Source organism: Oncorhynchus clarkii, chromosome 11, assembly GCF_045791955.1.
Source record: "Oncorhynchus clarkii lewisi isolate Uvic-CL-2024 chromosome 11, UVic_Ocla_1.0, whole genome shotgun sequence".
NCBI lineage: Eukaryota > Metazoa > Chordata > Actinopteri > Salmoniformes > Salmonidae > Oncorhynchus > Oncorhynchus clarkii.
Window position 1 is genome coordinate 15,956,743 of NC_092157.1, and position 23,681 is coordinate 15,980,423.

The 23,681-nt window shown below is 42.7% G+C and overlaps 1 protein-coding gene across 1 annotated transcript in view; it reads right to left on the minus strand.

Moving 5' to 3' along the window:
* LOC139420642 (dopamine receptor D3) overlaps window positions 1-23,194 on the minus strand; it is a 48,725-nt gene extending 25,531 nt beyond the window's left edge. The window contains exons 1-2 of the mRNA XM_071170849.1: window positions 22,886-23,194; window positions 16,010-16,122 (exon numbers count right to left, since the gene is read on the minus strand). Of these exons, the coding sequence (XP_071026950.1) occupies window positions 16,010-16,122; window positions 22,886-23,182 (410 nt within the window). The 5' untranslated portion in view covers window positions 23,183-23,194. The remainder of the gene's footprint in view (window positions 1-16,009; window positions 16,123-22,885) is intronic.
* Window positions 23,195-23,681: the final 487 nt, after the last annotated feature.

Here is a 23,681-nt window from a genome sequence, read left to right on the forward strand (position 1 = left end):
GGATTACAAAAAGAAAACCAGCCCAGTCGCGGACCAGGATGTCTTGCTCCCAGACAGACTAAACAACTTCTTTGCCCGCTCTGAGGACAATACAGTGCCACTGACACGGCCTGCTACCAAAACCTGCGGACTACAGGGAGGAGGTGAGGGCCCTCGGAGTGTGGTGTCAGGAAAATAACCTCACACTCAACGTCAACAAAACAAAGGATATGATGGTGGACTTCAGGAAACAGCAGAGGGAGCACCCCCCTATCTACATCGATGGGACAGTAGTGGAGAGGGTAGTAAGTCTTAAGTTTCTCGGCATACACATCACAGACAAACTGAATTGGTCCATCCACACAGACAGCGTGGTGAAAAAGGCGCAGCAACGCCTCTTCAACCTCAGGAGGCTAAAGAAATTTGGCTTGTCACCAAAAGCACTCACAAACTTTTACAGATGCACAATCGAGAGCATCCTGTCGGGCTGTATCACCGCCTGGTACGGCTACTGCTCCGCCCACAACCGTAAGGCTCTCCAGAGGGTAGTGAGGTCTGCACAACGCATCACCGGGGGCAAACTACCTGCCCTCCAGGACACCTACACCACCCGAGGCCATAAAGATCATCAAGGACAACAACCACCCGAGCAACTGCCTGTTCACCCCGCTATCATCCAGAAGGCGAGGTCAGTACAGGTGCATCAAAGCAGGGACCGAGAGACTTAAAAACAGCTTCTATCTCAAGGCCATCAGACTGTTAAACAACCACCACTAACATTGAGTGGCTGCTGCCAACACACTGACTCAACTCCAGCCACTTTAACAATGGAAAAATGTATGGAAAAATGTATCACTAGCCACTTTAAACAATGCCACTTCATACAATGTTTACATACCCTACATTACTCATCTCATATGTATATACTGTACTCGATACCATCTACTGCATCTTGCCTATGCTGTTCTGTACCATCACTCATTCATATATTTTTATGTACATATTCTTCATACCTTTACACTTGCGTGTATAAGGTAGTTGTTGTGAAATTGATAGGTTAGATTACTCGTTGGTTATTACTGCATTGTCGGAACTAGAAGCACAAGCATTTCGCTACACTCGCATTAACATCTGCTAACCATGTGTATGTGACAACTAAAATTTGATTTGATCAAAATGCACATTTTTCACAACTTTAACACTTTTTCCAATTGCTTGGATATAATACACATAAAGCTAAGATCATTTGTTCATTGAACTAAAATCACCTGTTCAAAATAACCCAACTTAACATTAAAGTATTACCATTTCAAAATGCAATTCACACATTATATCTGAGATGACTGTCTATTGATACAGCTGCTCAAAATGATAAGTAACTGTTGCATTACTCTTAATGCATAGTTTTATGGAAACTGACAAACAATATTCCATGTTTAGATCATGAAAGTTTCAGGATAACAAGATCCATTGACACCAATTACCGTGGAACATGAACCACTTTGACTGAACCACTATGTATGTAATATTTCATCATCATTCTTTATCACACTGTTTCTATGGTCTCATGTACCACTTTTCCAGACCTTGTTTTCAGATTTGACATTACTGTACACTCACCGGCCACTTTATTAGGTACACCTATCTAGTACTGGGTAGGACCCCCTTTTGCCTCCACAACAGCCTGAATTATTCATGGTGTTGTATGTTAAGAGATGCCCTTCTGCACACCACTGTTTTAAACAGCTGTTATTTGAGCATTTGTGGCCTTTCTGTTAGCTTGAATGAGTCTGGATATTCTCCTCTGACCTCTCTCATTAACAAGTTGTTTTTTCCCACAGAAATGCCTTTCACTGAGTGTGTTTTGTTTATCGTATCATTCTCTGTAAACTCTAGAGACTGTAGTGCATAAAAATCCCAGGAGGGCAGCTGTTTCTGAGATGCTGGAATAACCATGTGTGGCATCAACAATCATACCACGGTCAAAGTTGCTTAGATTACGCATCTTGCCCGTTCTAACTAAAGCTCTCTACTCTATATATTGAGTTGCAGGCAGCCACATGATTCGCTTTTCGAATGTAACCTTCCTTGATGGGCTAAATCAGGTCTGTAGAGCTGTGTCATTGCAGACCTATGTCATTGACCTATGTCATTGTGTGGAATAATGTCAGGTTCCACCATGTTCAAATGGTGCAAGCATGGTTTCAGGCCCATCCACAATTTACCACCCTGTACTTACCCCCATACTCTCCTTTCCTAAAACCCGATTTAGGATTTTTTTCTCCACGTGTAGGTGGAAGGTACAGTGGGGAGAACACGTATTTGATACACTGCCGATTTTGCAGGTTTTCATACTTACAAAACATGTAGAGGTCTGTCATTTTTATCATAGGTACAATTCAACTGTGAGAGACGGAATCTAACACATAAATCAAGAAAATCACATCTCACGAGGTGAGATCTTGCATGGAGCCCCAGACCGAGGGTGATTGACTGTCATCTTGAACTATTTTCTAATAATTGCGCCAACTGTTGTTGCCCTCTCACCAAGCTGCTTGCCTATTGTCCTGTAGCCCTTCCCAGCCTTGTGCAGGTCTACAATTTCATCCCTGATGTCCTTACACAGCTCTCTGGTCTTGGCCATTGTGGAGAGGTTGGAGTCTGTTTGATTGAGTGGGTGGACAGGTGTCTTTTATACAGGTAACGAGTTCAAACAGGTGCAGTTAATACAGGTAATGAGTGGAGAACAGGAGGGATTCTTAAAGAAAAACTAACAGGTCTGTGAGAGCCGGAATTCTTACTGGTTGGTAGGTGATCAAATACTTATGTCATGCAATAAAATGCAAATTAATTACTTAAAAATCAGACAATGTGATTTTCTGGATTTTAGTTTTAGATTCCGTCTCTCACAGTTGAAGTGTACCTATGATAAAAATTACAGACCTCTACATGCTTTGTAAGTAGGAAAACCTGCAAAATCGGCAGTGTATCAAATACTTGTTCTCCCCACTGTATATGATAGGCACCCTCATGAACAAGCCACCCTTCTCCAGGCCATGGATGATGCATGCAATGACATCACGGCAGACCAGTGTCAGGCCTGGATTCACCATGCCCGAAAATTCTTCCCAAGATGTTTGTCTAATGAAAACATCCATTGTGATGTGAATGAAAACCTACGGCCAAATCCACAAGACAGCGTTGATGGAAATATAGAAGTACAGTAATCAATCCTTTGTTTTGCTTTTTACAGTAAGCCAGGTGAGGAACACTGCAGTTGATGTTTTACAGTAAGCCAGGTGAGGAACACTGCAGTTGATGTTTTACAGTAAGCCAGGTGAGGAACACTGCAGTTGATGTTTTACTGTAGTTTTTTTCTTTTTTTGTAGCTAATTATTTTTGCTTTGATTCAGAGAAACCTATGAGTGATTTTATTGTATTTCATCAATACATTTCAGATGTTGTTCAATGATTCCACTGTGTCTGTAGTATTCTCTTTACTAGTCATTTTACAGTGATGTATTTACAGGTAGTACCACAATGAAACATATATCACATATTTTGTACTACAATATTTAATGATTGAACGAACAACAACATAGTGAAACTATGGTATTTCATGATACATTTGTTATTTGAACCAATGATTCTGCAAGTGCAAGGATTGTTTAAAGATATGAATGCACACTGAAATGTTTTGAACATTGGACAGCCTGTGTTACAAGTGATGACTGTTTTGAGTTTTGTGTCTAGAGTATTGAAAAATGATCACAAGGTTCTGAAATTAGTGCCAAAGGGATTGTAAAAAACTGTAAATGACTCTTTCAAAGCAGCAACAACACATTGATGTACTCTATACAAAACACTGCTGTCTTTAGTACTTCGTATACCTTTTTGATTTTCTCATACAGGCTTCTTTCTGTGAAAGATTGTCCAGTACAGTACATCTACTCACATTTCAATGAACACAAAAGTAGAAAGGCTTCAGAAAAAAAAATATACAGCTTATTTTTTTCCATTGCAGGTTATTAACAACAACAACAAAACAACTTTAAAAAGTAGAATTACAGTACAGTAATCAATACAATATGTTACTGTAAACTCACGGAAACAATATTAATTACCGTAAAATTACAGTGCAATGGTAAACAAAACATATCATTGTAAGGGATTGTAAGGGATGGGGTGGATGGTTTATGGATCCCGCCTTCTGTTAGGGTCTGGCCACATCACCTCATCCACATCACAAGCAGTGTCAACCCTGGCTAGGCAACAGGGAAAATATTTCCTTGCCCCATATCCATCCTTGGACTGACCCCACCTCAATGTCTCCGCCTGCCTCTTCCGTTGCTTGCAGAAGAGAAGGCGTGCATGTGGTTGGTGGTCATACACTTTCCAACTCCAAGCCAAAAAGAATTCCTCAATCGGATTGAGATATGGGGAGTAAGGGGGCAAGTATACAACTGTGAAGTTATTGTGGTTGGTGAACCAGTCCCTGACCAGAGCAGCTCGGTGGAAACCAACATTATCCCAGATGACCACAAACCTGGGCTGCTCTGGTCCGCCCTGTACAACTGCATTATATAGTACATCCAGAAATATGATTATGTGTGCAGTACTGTAGGGACCTAGGGTGGCATGGTGATAGAGAACTCCTTGCAGACTAATGGCGGTTCACACGGTGATATTTCCCCCGCGCTGCCCAGGGACATTCACAACGGCTCTTTGTCCTATAACATTTCGGCCCCGACGCCTGGTTCATCAATGAAAATGAACTCATGAGGCTGTGCAGCTGCATCAAAGTCCAGGACTCTCTGTAACAGAAAATGCATACACTGTACCGTCAATATGGTGTAACTCAAAACACAGAACTACAATGTCTACATTTTCACACAAGGATGGGGAGGGATGGGTCAGACACATTCAGTCAAAACTACAAGCTACAGGCACTGGGGAGCATAGACCTAATATTGTAGGACATACATTGTATTGTGATGCAGAATGATGTGCAACGATTACATACATACAGTCTAGTGTAGAAAGTTGAAGACATACCTGTTCTCCAGCCTAAATGTCCGTATTATGGATGCTACCGTGTAGGCTGGACTCTCCGCATCCCTCGTCGTCAGGCCATGATTTATGACATGGTCCACCAAAGTGGCCCTAATGTCATCGGAAATATGTCTCCGTTGCCTGGTCCCCTTCTTTGTTCTTGTCCTCCTCCTACTACTCTCCCTCTTCCTCTTCCTCTCGCTCTCACTGCCTCCATGTTTGGAAAGTTCTCACAAAAGAGGGGATCTTACCGGAGGTCTATTTGCAGTGCTGAGGCTCAGACTAATTGGTGTTCAATTACTGTATAAATGTTTTCATGTGTGTGTGTGTGTGTGTGTGTGTGTGTGTGTGTGTGTGTGTGTGTGTGTGTGTGTGTGTGTGTGTGTGTGTGTGTGTGTGTGTGGGTGGGTGTGTGTGTGTGTGTGTGTGTGTGTGTGTGGGTGTTGACAATTTCAGGTATGTTTCGTATTTTGAATAGAAGTGTTTTCCAATGATTGCAAGAGATTTCATTCTTGATCGAAGTGTCTAATGTAAGAAACAGTGTGTAGTGTTTTGCAAGTGTTTTGCAGAATTGTAAACAAAGTGCAAACAAAGTGCAAAGTGTGTTGCAGAACTGCAAACAAAGTGGAAAGCAGAAAATGTGTTTGTACTTTTGGTGCCTCTGTTTAAGGCAGGGTTACAAAAGTTAAGGTTTTGACGCTTTAGCCTCAGCATTCACCTTCAGTGTGTCAGCAATCGTCAAAAACTGTAACAAACAGCATAAACTATAGGACATCATGAATGTACTTAATTTACTGCAAATGTAGCGTAATACCACAGCATTTATGTGTTTTGGGTCCCGCTTCCAATAACATTCAGCTTATAAAGGCTTCATAGATCCTTCATAAGGCCTTCATAAGTACTACATAAATGTATTACAAAGCATCTATAACCATATGTCATGCTTTATAAAGTGTTAATTAATGTGGCATAACTGTGTGTCATAATCACCAATGTCAAATGTGACATACCCACTATGTTGAATATGATATAGACATGCTTCGTGATAAGAGTCACTGACTCAAAGCCACAAGAGGGTAGAACATATTTCAAACGTTGCTTGTTAGGGGGAGTTAGTTGCAGAAACGTTCTAATGGTTTAGTGAAGTCACGTTATTCACATTACCCCTAATCGTTTTTCTGTTGTGCTATCTGGGATCATTGGTACGTCCCTGCCCTAAACCCTAACCTTAACCTTAGGGTTAGGGTTTAGGGGAACCACCTCCAGGACACCTACAGCACCCAATGTCACAGGAAGGCCAAAAAGATCATTAAGGACATCAACCACCCGAGCCGGGGCCTGTTCACCCTGCTATCATCCAGAAGGCGAGGTCAGTACAGGGGCATCAAAACTGGGACCGAGAGACTCTCTCGAGAGACTCTATCTCAAGGCCATCAGACTGTTAAATAGCCATCACTAGCTGCCTTCCACCTGGTTACACAAGCATGCACCTTAGAAGCTGCTGCCCTATAAACATAGACATGGAATCACTAGTCACTTTAATAATGTTTAAATAATGTTTACATACTGCTTTTCTCATCTCATATGTACTGTATATACTGTGTCATATTCTACTGTATTTAGGCAATGCCACTCAAACATTGCTCAATGTAATATTTATATATTTCATTATTTTACTTTTAGATGTATGTATTGTTGTGAATAATGTTTAGATACTACTGCACTGTTAGATACTGCTGCACTGTTGGAGCTAGGAACACAAGCATTTCACTACACCCGCAATAACATCTGCTAAACATGTGTTAATGTGACCATTCAAATGTGATTTGATTTAACCCCTGCCCTTACCCTAACCTTGACCATAATCATAACTCTTACCTAATCATAACCTTAATCCCCCAAAACATCTTCCCCAATGAGTCTTGGCAATAAAGAGATTGTGTTTGTAACTCTCATTGGGATAGTATTCCACACAAGCGCAACACATATCGACCACATATTTTAAGGATGTAGTCTTTCTTCTTCTTGGTGGAGCATTTAGCTTGCTAGCTATGTCCTTTGTTAATTAGCTAGCTGGAAGGTAGGACCTGTTGTTCGCTTGCTAGCTATGTCCTTTGCTAATTAGCTAGCTGGAAGGTAGGAGCTGTTGTGTTTTTCTCCCTTGAGGCCAAGGGGAATGGTTTCCACTAGATAGCGCAGCCACAAATTCAAAGTTGTCTATATCATAAAAATGTATGAAAAAAAATGTATTGGTGTTCATTTAAGGTTAGGGTTAGGCATAATGTTATCATTGTGGTTAAGGTTAGGGTTAAGGTTAAGGTCAGGTTAAAATAACATTTTAAGAAAATAAATTGTGGGAATGGGTGGGGTTTAGCCATAATTATTACTATGCGGCTGTGTTAACTCTTCCCCTGTAAATATTCCCCAGGTAGTTGTTGTAAATGAGGACAAGGGGAAATATTTTTTGCTAGCAAAGGACATAGTCTGATGACAAATACTTTACTCAGTCAGGTCACTCCCATATAATTATATGGTCACTCCCACTAAAGCCAACTTTGAATGGATACACTTACCTTGATGAAAGACCTCAACCTAAAGAAAGTGTCTTTATTTACATGTTCCTTAGTACACAAACACAACAATATAACAAGCCATACCGTGGGTGCTGGGCCCAGTCAGGTCTCTGATACAACAATATAACAAGCCATACCGTGGGTGCTGGGCCCAGTCAGGTCTCTGATACAACAATATAACAAGCCATACCGTGGATGCTGGGCCCAGTCAGGTCTCTGATACAACAATATAACAAGCCATACCGTGGGAGCTGGGCCCAGTCAGGTCTCTGATACAACAATATAACAAGCCATACCGTGGGTGCTGGGCCCAGTCAGGTCTCTGATACAACAATATAACAAGCCATACAGTGGGTGCTGGGCCCAGTCAGGTCTCTGATACAACAATATAACAAGCCATACCGTGGGAGCTGGGCCCAGTCAGGTCTCTGATACAACAATATAACAAGCCATACCGTGGGTGCTGGGCCCAGTCAGGTCTCTGATACAACAATATAACAAGCCATACCGTGGGTGCTGGGCCCAGTCAGGTCTCTGATACAACAATATAACAAGCCATACCGTGGGAGCTGGGCCCAGTCAGGTCTCTGATACAACAATATAACAAGCCATACCGTGGGTGCTGGGCCCAGTCAGGTCTCTGATACAACAATATAACAAGCCATACCGTGGGTGCTGGGCCCAGTCAGGTCTCTGATACAACAATATAACAAGCCATACCGTGGGAGCTGGGCCCAGTCAGGTCTCTGATACAACAATATAACAAGCCATACCGTGGGTGCTGGGCCCAGTCAGGTCTCTGATACAACAATATAACAAGCCATACAGTGGGTGCTGGGCCCAGTCAGGTCTCTGATACAACAATATAACAAGCCATACCGTGGGAGCTGGGCCCAGTCAGGTCTCTGATACAACAATATAACAAGCCATACCGTGGGAGCTGGGCCCAGTCAGGTCTCTGATACAACAATATAACAAGCAATACCGTGGGTGCTGGGCCCAGTCAGGTCTCTGATACAACAATATAACAAGCCATACCGTGGGAGCTGGGCCCAGTCAGGTCTCTGATACAACAATATAACAAGCCATACCGTGGGAGCTGGGCCCAGTCAGGTCTCTGATACAACAATATAACAAGCCAAACTGTGGGAGCTGGGCCCAGTCAGGTCTCTGATACAACAATATAACAAGCCATACCGTGGGAGCTGGGCCTAGTCAGGTCTCTGATACAACAATATAACAAGCCATACCGTGGGTGCTGGGCCCAGTCAGGTCTCTGATACAACAATATAACAAGCCATACCGTGGGTGCTGGGCCCAGTCAGGTCTCTGATACAACAATATAACAAGCCATACCGTGGGAGCTGGGCCCAGTCAGGTCTCTGATACAACAATATAACAAGCAATACCGTGGGTGCTGGGCCCAGTCAGGTCTCTGATACAACAATATAACAAGCCATACCGTGGGAGCTGGGCCCAGTCAGGTCTCTGATACAACAATATAACAAGCCATACCGTGGGTGCTGGGCCCAGTCAGGTCTCTGATACAACAATATAACAAGCCATACCGTGGGTGCTGGGCCCAGTCAGGTCTCTGATACAACAATATAACAAGCCATACCGTGGGAGCTGGGCCCAGTCAGGTCTCTGATACAACAATATAACAAGCCATACCGTGGGAGCTGGGCCCAGTCAGGTCTCTGATACAACAATATAACAAGCCATACCGTGGGAGCTGGGCCCAGTCAGGTCTCTGATACAACAATATAACAAGCCATACCGTGGGAGCTGGGCCCAGTCAGGTCTCTGATACAACAATATAACAAGCCATACCGTGGGGTGCTGGACCCAGTCAGATCTTTGACACATTCAACCCAGTCCCCCACTGAAAGATCAGCCACAAAATGTTGGCACCATTGTAACAGGTTGTAATCAAGCCCTGGTCTCCAGCATGGAAACAGAAGAGGAATACCTGCTGGGGTAGTCTCAGTTACTGTAGGACTACTCCAAATCATGTTGGCTCTGAGACACACACATGCACACAAACACAAGCTTTGCAGGTCCATCAACCTATCTAAACACCTCTCACACCCCAGTAACCTGTGGATCATGAGAGAACCTTCATAAATCAGCAGAACTTTTATAACCTATTTATTGACACTTTATGCATTATCCTGTAATACTCATAACTAGGGCTGTTGTGGTGACCGTATTACCGCCACACCCGCGGTCACGAGTCATGAAGGCAGTTCATTTCCATGTGACCGTTCAGTAACATAATTAGGCTTCTCCAAGCTCTGATGCTGCTGCTGGTCATTAGTAGCCTACCAAACTTGCTAACTGCCTGGTACTCAGCACTCTATTGTCCCTCTAATCACTCTGACATCAATGCAAATGTAATTGAAAATCTGATCAAGCACTTCATGAGAGCCCATGAGCTAATGTTGCACAACATTTCTATAGGCTATGCAACAGAGCGAGAAAACAGAGTGATGGCCTCTACTAAAAATAGGAGGATCCCATCATATAGGCCTACTATATTTATTTCTCAACTTTCCTAATATTAAACACATTGTTTATATTTACAGCAGGAGTATAGCCTACCTGGCTGGCATGAAAATGAACCATGGGAAAAGCTTCCTCCATTCGCTATTTAAGTGCATAGATGACATGTGTTTTTTCGCGCTGCCCCTATGCATGATAATGGTCCATATTAAATCAAAACAAATTTCACACATATACTGTATTATTTAGTATATGTAAAGACAAGATTAAATCAAGAACAGTCTGATGGGTGACAATATTAGTCTATCACGTGTGAATTATATATTATCAGCTGTGAATGATGCCCAGCATAAGAAACAATTCCTTTTTTTGCGACTTTTTCTAATCATAGTCGCACGCCTCATTGTAGGACTAGCCCATAGGCCTATATGTTTTAATAAGATTTGTATCACAACTAAAGTGGCCACATAACATCTCAAAATTAAGCACTTAACTGGCATACATAAGCAGCGCCTAAATTTCAAGTTTGGGGAAAACAATTTTCATCATACAAATGCACCTTTATAATAAAAATATTCTATGCATAATTGCATTTGTGATCACTTTGGAATATTTATTTCTCGCACAGAATAGAATAGGTTGACTTTTGTACTATGGAGGATAGTAGATTGACATAGGCTAGTGCTTTTGCTGTTCGTTAGGTCTACTCATCTTGTTGGCTGATGAACAGGAAATGTGGACAGTTCTTCCAATATCTTCAATATGCATCTCAGAATTGGATAAGGACAAGAGCAGTTGCGTCCCCGATGTCTGTCTTCACTCATAGCCTGTGAGAAACACACGATCACTGACGGAGAGCCATGTGAGTGAGAGGTACTGGAGCGCATGGAGAAGGGCACAATGGCCACTGGCTGCAAAAGGCATGTTTTTTTAGGGTGCATTATGGCCACACAAGGGGATGCCGCCGTGAAATTCTAGACATTATCAAGTGCTTGTCAAATTGTGAATGAGTGAAGGATATAGTGTGTACAGCCTGCACAAAGAAAACATGTCTTTCAAGCAACTTTTTTCAAATCATCATTAGAGTCGCATCAAATCAAATCAATAAAATCAAATCAAATTGTATTTGTCACATACACGTGGTTAGCAGATGTTAATGCAAGTGTAGCGAAATGCTTGTACTTCTAGTTCCGACAATGCAGTAATATCCAACGAGTAATCTAACCTAACAATTCCAAAACTACTACACAAGTGTAAAGGGATAAAGAATATGTACATAAAGATATATGAATGAGTGATGGTACAGAACGGCATAGGCAAGATGCAGTAGATGGTATCGAGTACAGTATATACATATGAGATGAGTAATGTAGGGTATGTAAACAAAGTGGCATAGTTTAATGTGGCTAGTGATACATGTATTACATAAAGATGCAGTAGATGATATAGAGTGCAGTACATACATATACGATGAATAATGTAGGGTATGTAAACATTATATTAAGTAGCATTGTTTAAAGTGGCTAGTGATATATTTTACATCAATTTCCATCAATTCCCATTATTAAAGTGGCTGGAGTTGAGTCAGTGTGTTGGCAGCAGCCACTCAATGTTAGTGGTGGCTGTTTAACAGTCTGATGGCCTTGAGATAGAAGCTGTTTTTCAGTCTCTCGGCCCCTGCTTTGATGCACCTGTACTGACATTGCCTTCTGGATGATAGCGGGGTGAACAGGCAGTGGCTCGGGTGGTTGTTGTCCTTGATGATCTTTATGGCCTTCCTGCGACATCGGGTGGTGTAGGTGTCCTGGAGGGCAGGTAGTTTGCCCCAGGTGATGCGTTGTGCAGACCTCACTACCCTCTGGAGAGCCTTACGGTTGTGGGTGGAGCAGTTGTCGTACCAGGCGGTGATACAGCCCGACAGGATGCTCTCGATTGTGCATCTGTAGAATTTTGTGAGTGCTTTTGGTGACAAGCCAAATTTCTTCAGCCTCCTGAGGTTGAAGAGGCGCTGCTGTGCCTTCTTCACGATGCTGTCTGTGTGGGTGGACCAATTCAGTTTGTCTATGATGTGTACGCCGAGGAACTTAAAACTTACTACCCTCTCCACTACTGTCCCATCGATGTGGATAGGGGGGTGCTCCCTCTGCTGTTTCCTGAAGTCCACAATCATCTCCTTAGTTTTGTTGACGTTGAGTGTGAGGTTATTTTCCTGACACCACACTCCGAGGGCCCTCACCTCCTCCCTGTAGGCCGTCTCGTCGTTGTTGGTAAGCAAGCCTACCACTGTAGTGTCGTCCGTAACAATGTATTACACATCAAAACGTATAGCCCAACATTTGTAGAACAACTAACGTTATATTAACAACACTAAATGAAGCATATAGGAATACCTATTTCTTTGTTAACCATACAACACAGAATAGCTGCATGTTCGCACTCCAAATCGTTTGGAGAACATATCCTTTATATTTTATTCAGCTTTGCTCAATTGTATTCTTCATATTATAAAATAATGCCCTGGAATTCTAAGCACATCTTGTCTGCTAAATGAACTAGTGTAAGATCAGGATCTAACATAACGACAACTCAGAGTATGCTATTCTTTTCTTCTGAAATAGACTACATTTTCTTTATATCATGCTTCTTTAGACCTGTCTAAAATAAATAATGGATTTATTGTGAAAGTGTAGGCCATACTACATTGATTTATTATACTTTTTAAAATGTAGATGTTCAGTATTAGCTTGTAGTCTATGTGTGGAAGCCAGGAGATGCTAAATGTGTTTATGTTAATTCATGGCCAATTACCATGAGACTGACAGTTATTTGCTTGGCGATCACCGGCTGATGGAAATATGTGACCGCCACAGCCCTACTCATAACACATCTATAAAGACTCTACATTGCATGACGATGTACTTGCTTTAGAGTCAGACCGCTCTGATAACTTATAACGCATTCATAAATGCCTTATATCATATGACGCTGTACTTATTATAAATTCAGACCTTCATTCATTCATAACACATACATAAAGGCTAAATGTATTAACACCTAGGGAATTATCACTAACAGCTAAAACAAATAAACATTAAAGACGAGTTTAAACCATACATTTCCTCTTATTTTTACATTTTTAAATCAATCAAATACGTTATTTAAAAAGGTCCAGCAATGCAATTACTAAACATTACACAGGGCAGTGAATAGCGTATCTTGTTCCTGAGCTGGCGGACAAATGGTCCTTGCCTCTGCTGGAGGTACTGCATGTTGGTTCCAACCTAACAACAAAGAAAGTTAGAAGGTCTGTTAGGAAATGCATTTGTCTCACCATCTGGGTAAGGGCATTTTTGTTAGGAAATGCATTTGTCTCACCATCTGGGTAAGGGCATTTTTGTTAGGAAATGCATTTGTCTCACCATCTGGGTAAGGGTAGCAGGTCTGTTAAGAAATGCATTTGTCTAACCATCTGGGTAAGGGTAGCAGGTCTGTTAAGAAATGCATTTGTCTCACCATCTAGGTAAGGGTAGCAGGTCTGTTAAGAAATGCATTTGTCTCACCATCTGGGTAAGGGTAGCAGGTCTGTTAAGAAATGCATTTGTCTCACCATCTGGGTAAGGGCATTTCTGTGATGCACAATAAATACTCTAAATGAGGAGATGGGAAACTTAGTTTGATTCGTATTATTATATTCCTCTTTAATTCACAAATCTAATGACTTGACTATGAGACGTGGCTGTATCTAGGGAGATTTGTATTTAGCTGAGCCTGCTAGCAAGCTAAATGTTGTATTGGTATAGCTAACTAGCTAGCTTATGCTGCTAACATTAGCTAGAAATGGCTATTTTGTCACAAATTATTTGAAATGACAATTGAGGTAGCTATGGTAGCTATCTATGTATCAAATATAAAATTGGATTTGATTTATATAATCTAACTCAACACTTAACTACTACAAACTAATTTCAATTACAATAAATAAAGGTTAACTTACTTGTTTTTCGCTGTCCAGTGGTAGCACAAGTGGGCATTTGAGTTGCAAACTGCATCACGTGAGCTTACTGCTCTACAGAAACACCACATGAATGAAAGGGTAACTACTCTCAAAAGTTTCTTTGATTTTTCCCAGACCCCAAAAGTTATCCCCTGATGTGTTTTATGCATTGCTGTGAACACAGAAAATCCAATTCAGTTGTTTTTCTATTAAAAACGTGTGAAACAAACTGTGGGGAAACGAGAAAACGGAATTTGGGGAAAAAAACAAATTACACAAAAAATAAAAACAGATTTTAAAAGGCCAATGATTTCACTTTAGAGCGTGTGTCATCACACAGCACAGCATTTTGGGTAAAGTTGAGGTCAGGTCCAATATTGTCTATGCACCCAGGGGGGAAAAGAGGTTGAGCCATCCTAGAAATGTTTTAGAATAATATAATATAAAATAATATATGCCATTTAGCAGACGCTTTCATGCAAAGCGACTTACAGCCATGCGTGCATACATTTATACGTATGGGTGGTCCACTATCCTGGTGTTGCAATGCTCTACCTAGGTGCATGACAAGGTTATGAATGCTTTGTGAAGCCTCAATTCAATATACTTAATAAATACTTTATTAAACAGTGCTTATGCCACCCTTTTATTAAGCACAAGTTTATGTCATATTTTACATAGTTATGTCACATTTGACATTGGTGGTTATGTCACACAGTTATGCCACATTTATAAACCCTTTATAGAGCATGACATACGGTTATAGATGATTTGTGACACATTTATGTTATGTTTATGAAGGCTTTATGAAGGCTTTATGAAGCTTTTATAAGCTGCACGTCATTTAAAGCGGGACCATATTGGTGAAAGCATTCTATCAAAAACATATATGCCCCAGGTGTTTCTGGAAAACATGGATGATAATAATACAGATGTGATGTCTGCTTGGGAGAGCAGTGATACATCATTGGGACAGCTAATGTAATTGCATCCGTACAGTGTAACACACAGGCTGTAAACTGGACCTTTAAACAGATCAGCTCTCTGTCTTTCTCTCTGTCTCTCTCTTTATCGCTCTTTCTTTCTTTTCTCTCTCTCTCTCTCTCTCTCTCTCTCTCTCTCTCTCTCTCTCTCGCTCGCTCACTCATACACACACGCAAACACATACATACGCACGCACACACACACACACACACACACACACACACACACACACACACACACACACACACACACACACACACACACACACACACACACACACACACACACACACACACACACACACACACAGACTTCACACCCAGGTGAAGGACTTAATGAATCACCTGTCAGGGTAACCTGCTAATGAGTGATTTTCAGTATAAAGATGCACATAAACAGAGAATAACCCTACGCTTTCACTCTCCACACACACATTATGAACATTAAATATTAACTTATACATGAGCTGGAAAACTAAGCAGATAAATAATGTACATGCCCAATGCACATCAACAGTAAACATGGGAAGTAGTTTACAACATTATACAATTTGCTAACCTAGAGGGTACAGGCACATCCCTCCAGCACAAATATTTAAGGCTCATTTGAAGAAAGTAGACATGCTCTCTGAACCTGACAACTCAACATCAAGCCAACTGGAGGTGCAGTAATGACAAATAGTACTATATATAAAGTCTACCACACACACGCACGCACGCACGCGTGCGCACGCACGCACACACACACACACACACACACACACACACACACACACACACGCACACACACGCACACACACACACTAAGTCACTCGTATAGTATATGCCCACTTTCTCTTTCAAAAAGAAACTCAGACACGCGCACACTCTCACACACACGGACACAAAGAAACAGACACACACACGCACGCAGAGCGTCTTACCTGTCAATGCTGATAGCACACAGGTTGAGAATGCTGGCGGTACACATCATGACATCCAAGGTGACAAAGATGTTACAGTACATCCTGCTGAAGAGCCACGCCCCTCCGACCACCTGGACAGGTAACGCAGGGTCACACGACACACACATTCACACAGCTTCATCAGTATCATCATGATTATCATCATTATCCATATCAATCATCATTCTTCATAATCAACAACACACATCAAATAAATTATTCTCTCTCTCTCTTTTCCTCCCTCTCTCTTTTGCTCCCTCCCTCTCTCTTTCTCTGTCCAATTATGCCACCCACGTTCAAACCCTTGAAAGTACAATTACACAGTCCCAGTTCCAGCCTGCCTCACCCAGATAGATAGTGCTGCTCAGACAGGCCTTCCCTTAGGTGCTATAATACGTGATAACAACTGTCTGACAGAGATAAATGTGTTCTGAGCTGCAGCGCCTGACATATACCCCCCATCCACATGCATCCTTCCTATCCTCTAATTCAGGTATTCCCAAACGGGGGTACGCGAACCCCCAGGGGTACGCGCAATTTTGTCGGGGGTACGCCAAATAAAAATGTGATTCAAGTTTTTTTTTAAATAAAAAATACACTGCCGGTCAGAAGTTTTAGAACACCTACTCATTCAAGGGTTTATCTTTATTTTTACTATTTTCTACATTGTAAAATAATAGTCAAGACATCAAAACTATGAAATAACACATATGGAATCATGTAGTAACCAAAAAAGTGTTAAACAAATCAAGATATATTTTATATTTGAGATTCATCAAATAGCCACCCTTTGCCTTGATGACAGATTTGCACCCACTTGGAATTCTCTCAACCAGCTTCATGAGGTAGTCAGCTGGAATGCATTTCAATTATCAGGTGTGCCTTATTAAAAGTTAATTTATGGAATTTCTTTACTTCTTAATGCGTTTGAGTTGTGTTGTGTTGTGACAAGGTGGGGGGGGGGGGGGGGGGGGGGGGTGTACAGAAGACTGCCCTATTTGGTAAAAGACCAAGTCCATATTATGGCAAGAACAGCTCAAATAAGCAAAGAAAAACGACAGTCCATCATTACTTTAAGACATGAATGCAAAAACCATTAAGCGATATGATGAAACTGGCTCTCATGAGGACGGCCACAGGAATGGAAGGATAAATTCATTAGAGTTACCAGCCTCAGAAATTGCAGCCCAAATACATGCTTCACAGAGTTCAAGTAACAGACATCGCAACATCAACTGTTCAGAGGAAACTGTGTGAATCAGGCCTTCATGGTCGAATTGTTGCAAAGAAACCACAACTAAAGGACACCAATAAGAAGAAGAGACTTGCTTGGGCCAAGCAACACGAGCAATGGACATTAAACCAGTGGAAATGTATCCTTTGGTCTGGAGTCCAAATTAGAGATTTTTGGTTCCAACCGCTGTGTCTTCGTGAGACACGTTGTGGGTGAACGGATGAAATCTGCATGTATATTTCCCACCGTGAAGCATGGAGAAGGAAGTGTTATGGTGTGGGGGTGCTTTGCTGGTGACACTTTCTGTGATTTACTTAGAATTCAAGGCACACTTAACCAGTATGGGTACCACAGCATTCTGCATCAATACACCATCCCATCTGGTTTGTGCTTAGTGGGACTATCATTTGTTTTTCAACAGGACAATGACCCAACACACCTCCAGGCTGTGTAAGGGCTATTTTACCAAGAGGGAGAGTGATGGAATGCTGCATCAGATGACCCTGCCTGCACAATCCCCCGACCTCAACCAAATTGAGATGGTTTGGGGTGAGTCAGACCGCAGAGTGAAGGAAAAGCAGCCAACAAGTGCTCAACATATGTGGGAACTCCTTCAAGACTGTTGGAAAAGCATTCCAGGTGATGCTTGATGAGAGAATGCCAAGAGTGTGCAAACCTGTCATCAAGGCAAAGGGTGGCTACTTTGAAGAATCTCAAATATAAAATATATTTGGATGTGTTTAATACTTTTTTGGTTTCTACATGATTCCATATGTGTTATTTCATAGTTTAGATGTCTTCACTATTATGGGGCGGCAGGGTAGCCTAGTGGTTAGAGCGTTGGACTAGTAAACGAAAGGTTGCAAGTTCAAATCCAAAACAGGTAGCAAAGTCAAATAATGAATATCCAATCACATTAACCATTACTCTCTCGCGGGAATTCCACTAACGGTCCTTATGTAACCAAACGTAGCTGCTGCTCATTCCGTTTATGATAAATGGTTAAAAAAAAAGTAAGGCCCGTGTCCATAGAAACACATACCAGCTCTACAGATAGTACTGCTACTACCAGCAGTTCTACACCTGCACCTGTCGACGACACAAGTTGGTCTGCTTCCACGAGCACATCCAATGCTAGCATCAGTAATTTTACATTTGTGGTTAGCCCAGCTAGCATGGACACTGACAGTTGTGAATCAGTTGCAGCCCTTCGGCTACCCGGGAAAGCACCGAACAACAAACAGGGACGTTGGACCATCGAAGAGGCACAAATATGATGAGAACTACATTTGTTTGGAGTTCACTTATATTGGGAGTAGTGCCTTTCCTCAGCCACAGTGTGTTATATGTCCAAAAGTAGTATCTCACAACTCGATGAAACCTTCACTCTTGCTCAGACATTTAGAAACAAAAAATTCCAATGTGAAAAATAAGCCACAGGAGTTTTTTGAGTGAGAATTAAGACAAATTACGAGTAGTAAGACATGTATAAAAGCAACAGATACCATTAATAAGAAGGGGCTAGAAGCGTCCTATATGGTGAGCTACCGAGTGGCTAGGACAGGCAAGTCCCATACTATTGTGGTGGACTTAATTCTTCCTGCTGTCGAAAATTGTGAATAACTCACCACAGGTTAACGAGAAGGGTGTGCTTGAAAGGATGCACATAACTCTGCAATGTTGGGTTGTATTGGAGAGAGTCTCAGTCTTAAATCATTTTCCACACACAGTCTGTGCCTGTATTTAGTTTTCATGCTAGTGAGGGCCGAGAATCCACTCTCACATACGTACGTGGTTGCAAAGGACATCAGTGTCTTAACAGTGCGATTTGCCAAGGCAGGATACTCCGCGCGCAGCCCAATCCAGGAATCTGGCAGTGGCTTCTGATTAAATTACATTTTCACAGAACCGCTTATTGCAATTTCAATGAGTCTCTCTTGTTCAGATATTGGTAAGTGGACTGGAGTCAGGGCATGAAAAGGATAACGAATCCAGTTGTTTGTGTCATCCGTTTCGGGAAAGTACCTGCGTAATTACACACCCAACTCACTCAGGTGCTTCGCTATACCACATTTGACATTGTCCGTAAACTTGATGGAAAGACCTGTGTGTTGTCCTTGTTAATGCAGACAGAGAAGAGCTCCAACTTCTTAATCACAGCCTCAATTTTGTCCCGCACATTGAATATAGTTGCGGAGAGTCCCTGTAATCCTAGATTCAGATCATTCAGGAGAGAAAAAACATCACCCAGATAGGCCAGTAGTGTGAGAAACTCGTCATCAAGCAGTAAGTTAACTACTGAGGTAATTATGATTCAAGACTCTCTATAGGCCAGGCTTGTGTCTGCTTCTCACTATGACACTGTTGATTGTCATGGAACCCAAACAGCTGTTACAGTGCACTATTTTCACTTAACTCTCTTAAATAATGTATATTTTCTCAACTCCACATGGTTGAGGTTATAGAGAAATCTGACCCTGGTTCAGGCCTTAGGTGCAAGTTGAGTTGAGTTTGCAATAGCACCCTGTGCCTCTCGCCCGACCCTGAATTGAATCATGACCAACGATTATCCCTCACGTCCTCCCTCTTGACCAATTCAAAATGAACACATCAACACTTTATCTTCCTCCAGTCCCCCAAGCCAAGAATTATATCTAATGGACGAAACAACCCCCACTGACTATACCTCTCTAAATTCATTTCAGTAACACTCCTAACAGGGGACAATTATGTGGAGCATATAGGAAGATAAAACATTCTTAGAAGCAATAGGCATCAATATCTTCCAGCCACTCACAGTCACTGAATGTATCACCACACCCCTCACACCCTATAAGGGAGAAACTCAAAGTAATAACATGACCATCTCCCTGTCCTATCCTTCCTCCATCTCCCTGCCCTATCCTTCCTCCATCTCCCTGTCCTGTCCTATCCTTCCTCCATCTCCCTGTCCTATCCTTCCTCCATCTCCCTGTCCTGTCCTATCCTTCCTCCATCTCCCTGTCCTATCCTTCCTCCATCTCCCTGTCCTATCCTTCCTCCATCTCCCTGTCCTGTCCTATCCTTCCTCCATCTCCCTGTCCTATCCTTCCTCCATCTCCCTGTCCTATCCTTCCTCCATCTCCCTGTCCTATCCTTCCTCCATCTCCCTGTCCTATCCTTCCTCCATCTCCCTGTCCTATCCTTCCTCCATCTCCCTGTCCTATCCTTCCTCCATCTCCCTGTCCTGTCCTATCCTTCCTCCAGCTCCCTGTCCTATCCTTCCTCCATCTCCCTGTCCTATCCTTCCTCCATCTCCCTGCCCTATCCTTCCTCCATCTCCCTGTCCTATCCTTCCTCCATCTCCCTGCCCTATCCTTCCTCCATCTCCCTTTCCTATCCTTCCTCCATCTCCCTGTCCTATCCTTCCTCCATCTCCCTGCCCAATCCTTCCTCCATCTCCCTGCCCTATCCTTCCTCCATCTCCCTGTCCTATCCTTCCTCCATCTCCCTGTCCTATCCTTCCTCCATCTCCCTGTCCTATCCTTCCTCCATCTCCCTTTCCTATCCTTCCTCCATCTCCCTGTCCTATCCTTCCTCCATCTCCCTGTCCTATCCTTCCTCCATCTCCCTGCCCAATCCTTCCTCCATCTCCCTGCCCTATCCTTCCTCCATTCCCTGTCCTATCCTTCCTCCATCTCCCTGTCCTATCCTTCCTCCATCTCTTTGCCCTATCCTTCCTCCATCTCTCACATGTACAGTGCATTCGGGAAGGTATTCAGACCCTTTCCCTTATTACACATTTTGTTACGTTACAGCCTTATTCTAAAATGGACTAAATAATTTTTTCCCCTCATCAATCTACACACAATACCACATAATGACAAAGCGAAAATAGGTTTAAAAATAAATAAATAAATAAATAAATGTACATTTAAACTGAGCTCAGGTATATCCTGTTTCCATTAATCATCCTTGATATACGTTTCTACAACTTGATTGGAGTCCACCTGTGGTAAGATCAATTGATTGGACATGATTTGGAAAGATAAATATACGTCTATATAAGGTTGACAGTATATGTCAGAGCAAATACCAAGCCACGAGGTCAAAAGAATTGTCTGTAGAGCTCTGAGACAGGATTGTGTCAAGAAAGACTACCAAAAAATGTCTGCTGCATTGAAGGTCCCCAAGAACACAGGGACCTCTATCATTCTTAATGGGAAGAAGTTTGGAACCACCAAGACTCTTCCTGGAGCTGGCCACCTGGCCAAACTGAGCAATCGGGGGAGAAGGGCCTTGGTCTGGGAGGTAACCAAGAACCTGATGGTCACTCTGACAGAGCTCCAGAGTTCCAATGTGGAGATGGGAGAAACTTCCAGAAGGCCAACCATCTCTGCAGCACTCTACCAATCAGGCCTTTATGGTAGAGTGGGCAGACAAAAGCCACTCCTGAGTAAAAGGCACATGACAGTCCGCTAGGAGTTTGCCAAAAGGCACCTAAAGGACTCAGACCATGAGAAACAAGATTCTCTGGTCTGATGAAATCAATATTGAACTCTTTGACCTGAATCCTAAATGTCACATCTGGAGGAAACCTGACACCATCCCTACGGTGAAGCATGGTGGTGGCAGCATCATGCTCTGGGGATGTTTTTCAGAGGCAGGTACTAGGAGACTAGTCAGGATCGAGGGAAACATGAACGGAGCAAAGTACAGAGAGATCCTTAATGAAAACTTGCTACAGAGCACTCAGGACCTCAGACTGGGGCGAAGTTTCACCCTCCAACAGGACAACGACCCTAAGCAGACAGCACACAGAGACCTGAAAATAGCTGTGCAGCGACGCTCCCCATCCAACCTGACCGAGAGGATCTGTAGAGAATAATTTTTAGAAACTCCCCAAATACAGGTGCGCCAAGCTTGTAGCATCATACTCAAGAAGACTCAAGGCTGTAATCGCTACCAAAGGTGCTTCAACAAAGTACTGAGTAAAGGGTCTGGATACTTATGTAAATGTGATATTTCAGTTTTAATATATTTTATTTTTTACATATTTGCAAACATTTCGAAAAACCTGTTTTTGCTTTGTCATTATGGGGTATTTTGTGCAGATTGATGAGGGGAAAAAACTATTCAATCCATTTTAGAATAAGGCTGTAACGTAACAAAATGTGGAAAAAGTCAAGGAGTTTGAATACTTTCAGAATGCACTGTAATTCATTGAAAAGAATGAAAACTCAAAGTGAACACATCCCCTCCCCTTCCTGTCAATCCCAAAGCCATCCAGTGTCACAAACTGTGTCTCTTTCAGTAGTTTATATAACATGAGTAGGTCTGAGGAGTGTTTCTAACCCTGGGACCTGACCAAGAAAAACATCCCAGCCCTAAACATTCCCAACGGACATTCCCAACAAAGAGATATTGTTATGCTGGCCAACTCCTATGGTCCTATGGACATTGTCACGCCAATTACAATAGGAGTTGGCAAGACCACCACCATCCCTGCTCCGAACCTGCTTTATCTCCTAATACCCTCCCTCCCCAACCTATCCCTGGTCCACCCACACAGGTCGACCCTCACCTCCAAATACCCTCCCTCCCCAACGTATCCCTGTCACCCCCACCCAGTGGACCCTCACCTCCAGGTATACGGCCCAGGGCATGACAAGCGAGGCCACCAGCAGGTCAGCTACAGCCAGGCTCACCACTAGGTAGTTGGTGGTGGTCTGTAGGGACCTCTCCCGCACCACAGCCAGACACACCAGCACGTTGCCAAACACGATGGCCAGGATGAGCAGGGAGTACAGCATGGCGTAGTAGTTACGCTCCGTATCCTCCTCCCAACCACCAGAGGAATTCCGCTGGAGGCGGAGGTCTTCCGGAACCTGTTCCGAGTCATTCCAGAAGAAGCGTTCAGATCCGCTAAACATCGCCATGGTGACGTCCCGGTGACATGAGAGAAGGGCTGGGTGAGAGACCTGCATGGGAGAGAGGGACATAGCTTGAGCTGATATCTATCACATGACAACTACTAAGACAAAAAACCTTCCATACTGTACATGTGATATAAGATGTAATCCTCATAGGGAAACCCTGAGTCACATGCACATCTAATCTGATACATCCCCATGACCAAGACCAATATACAATATTGCACCCTTCCTATCCTCTGGGTTCCAGTGAGACACTATACATCAGGCTCCCTCTTCCAGACATGACCACTGTACTGTATGGTTCAGAGCTGTCTGCTCTCTGCATATCATCACTAATGTGACCTCTATGTACAAGGCAGACAGGACCAGCATCTGTGTCTGCAGTGTGACGTACTGGATGTATGTGGGATGTATCTAATGATGGCATGTTTTAGCCTTAATACTAATAAGTGGACAAATAAAGTCGAGGACATGTTATTAGAATCTGATTATCTACTTTGCA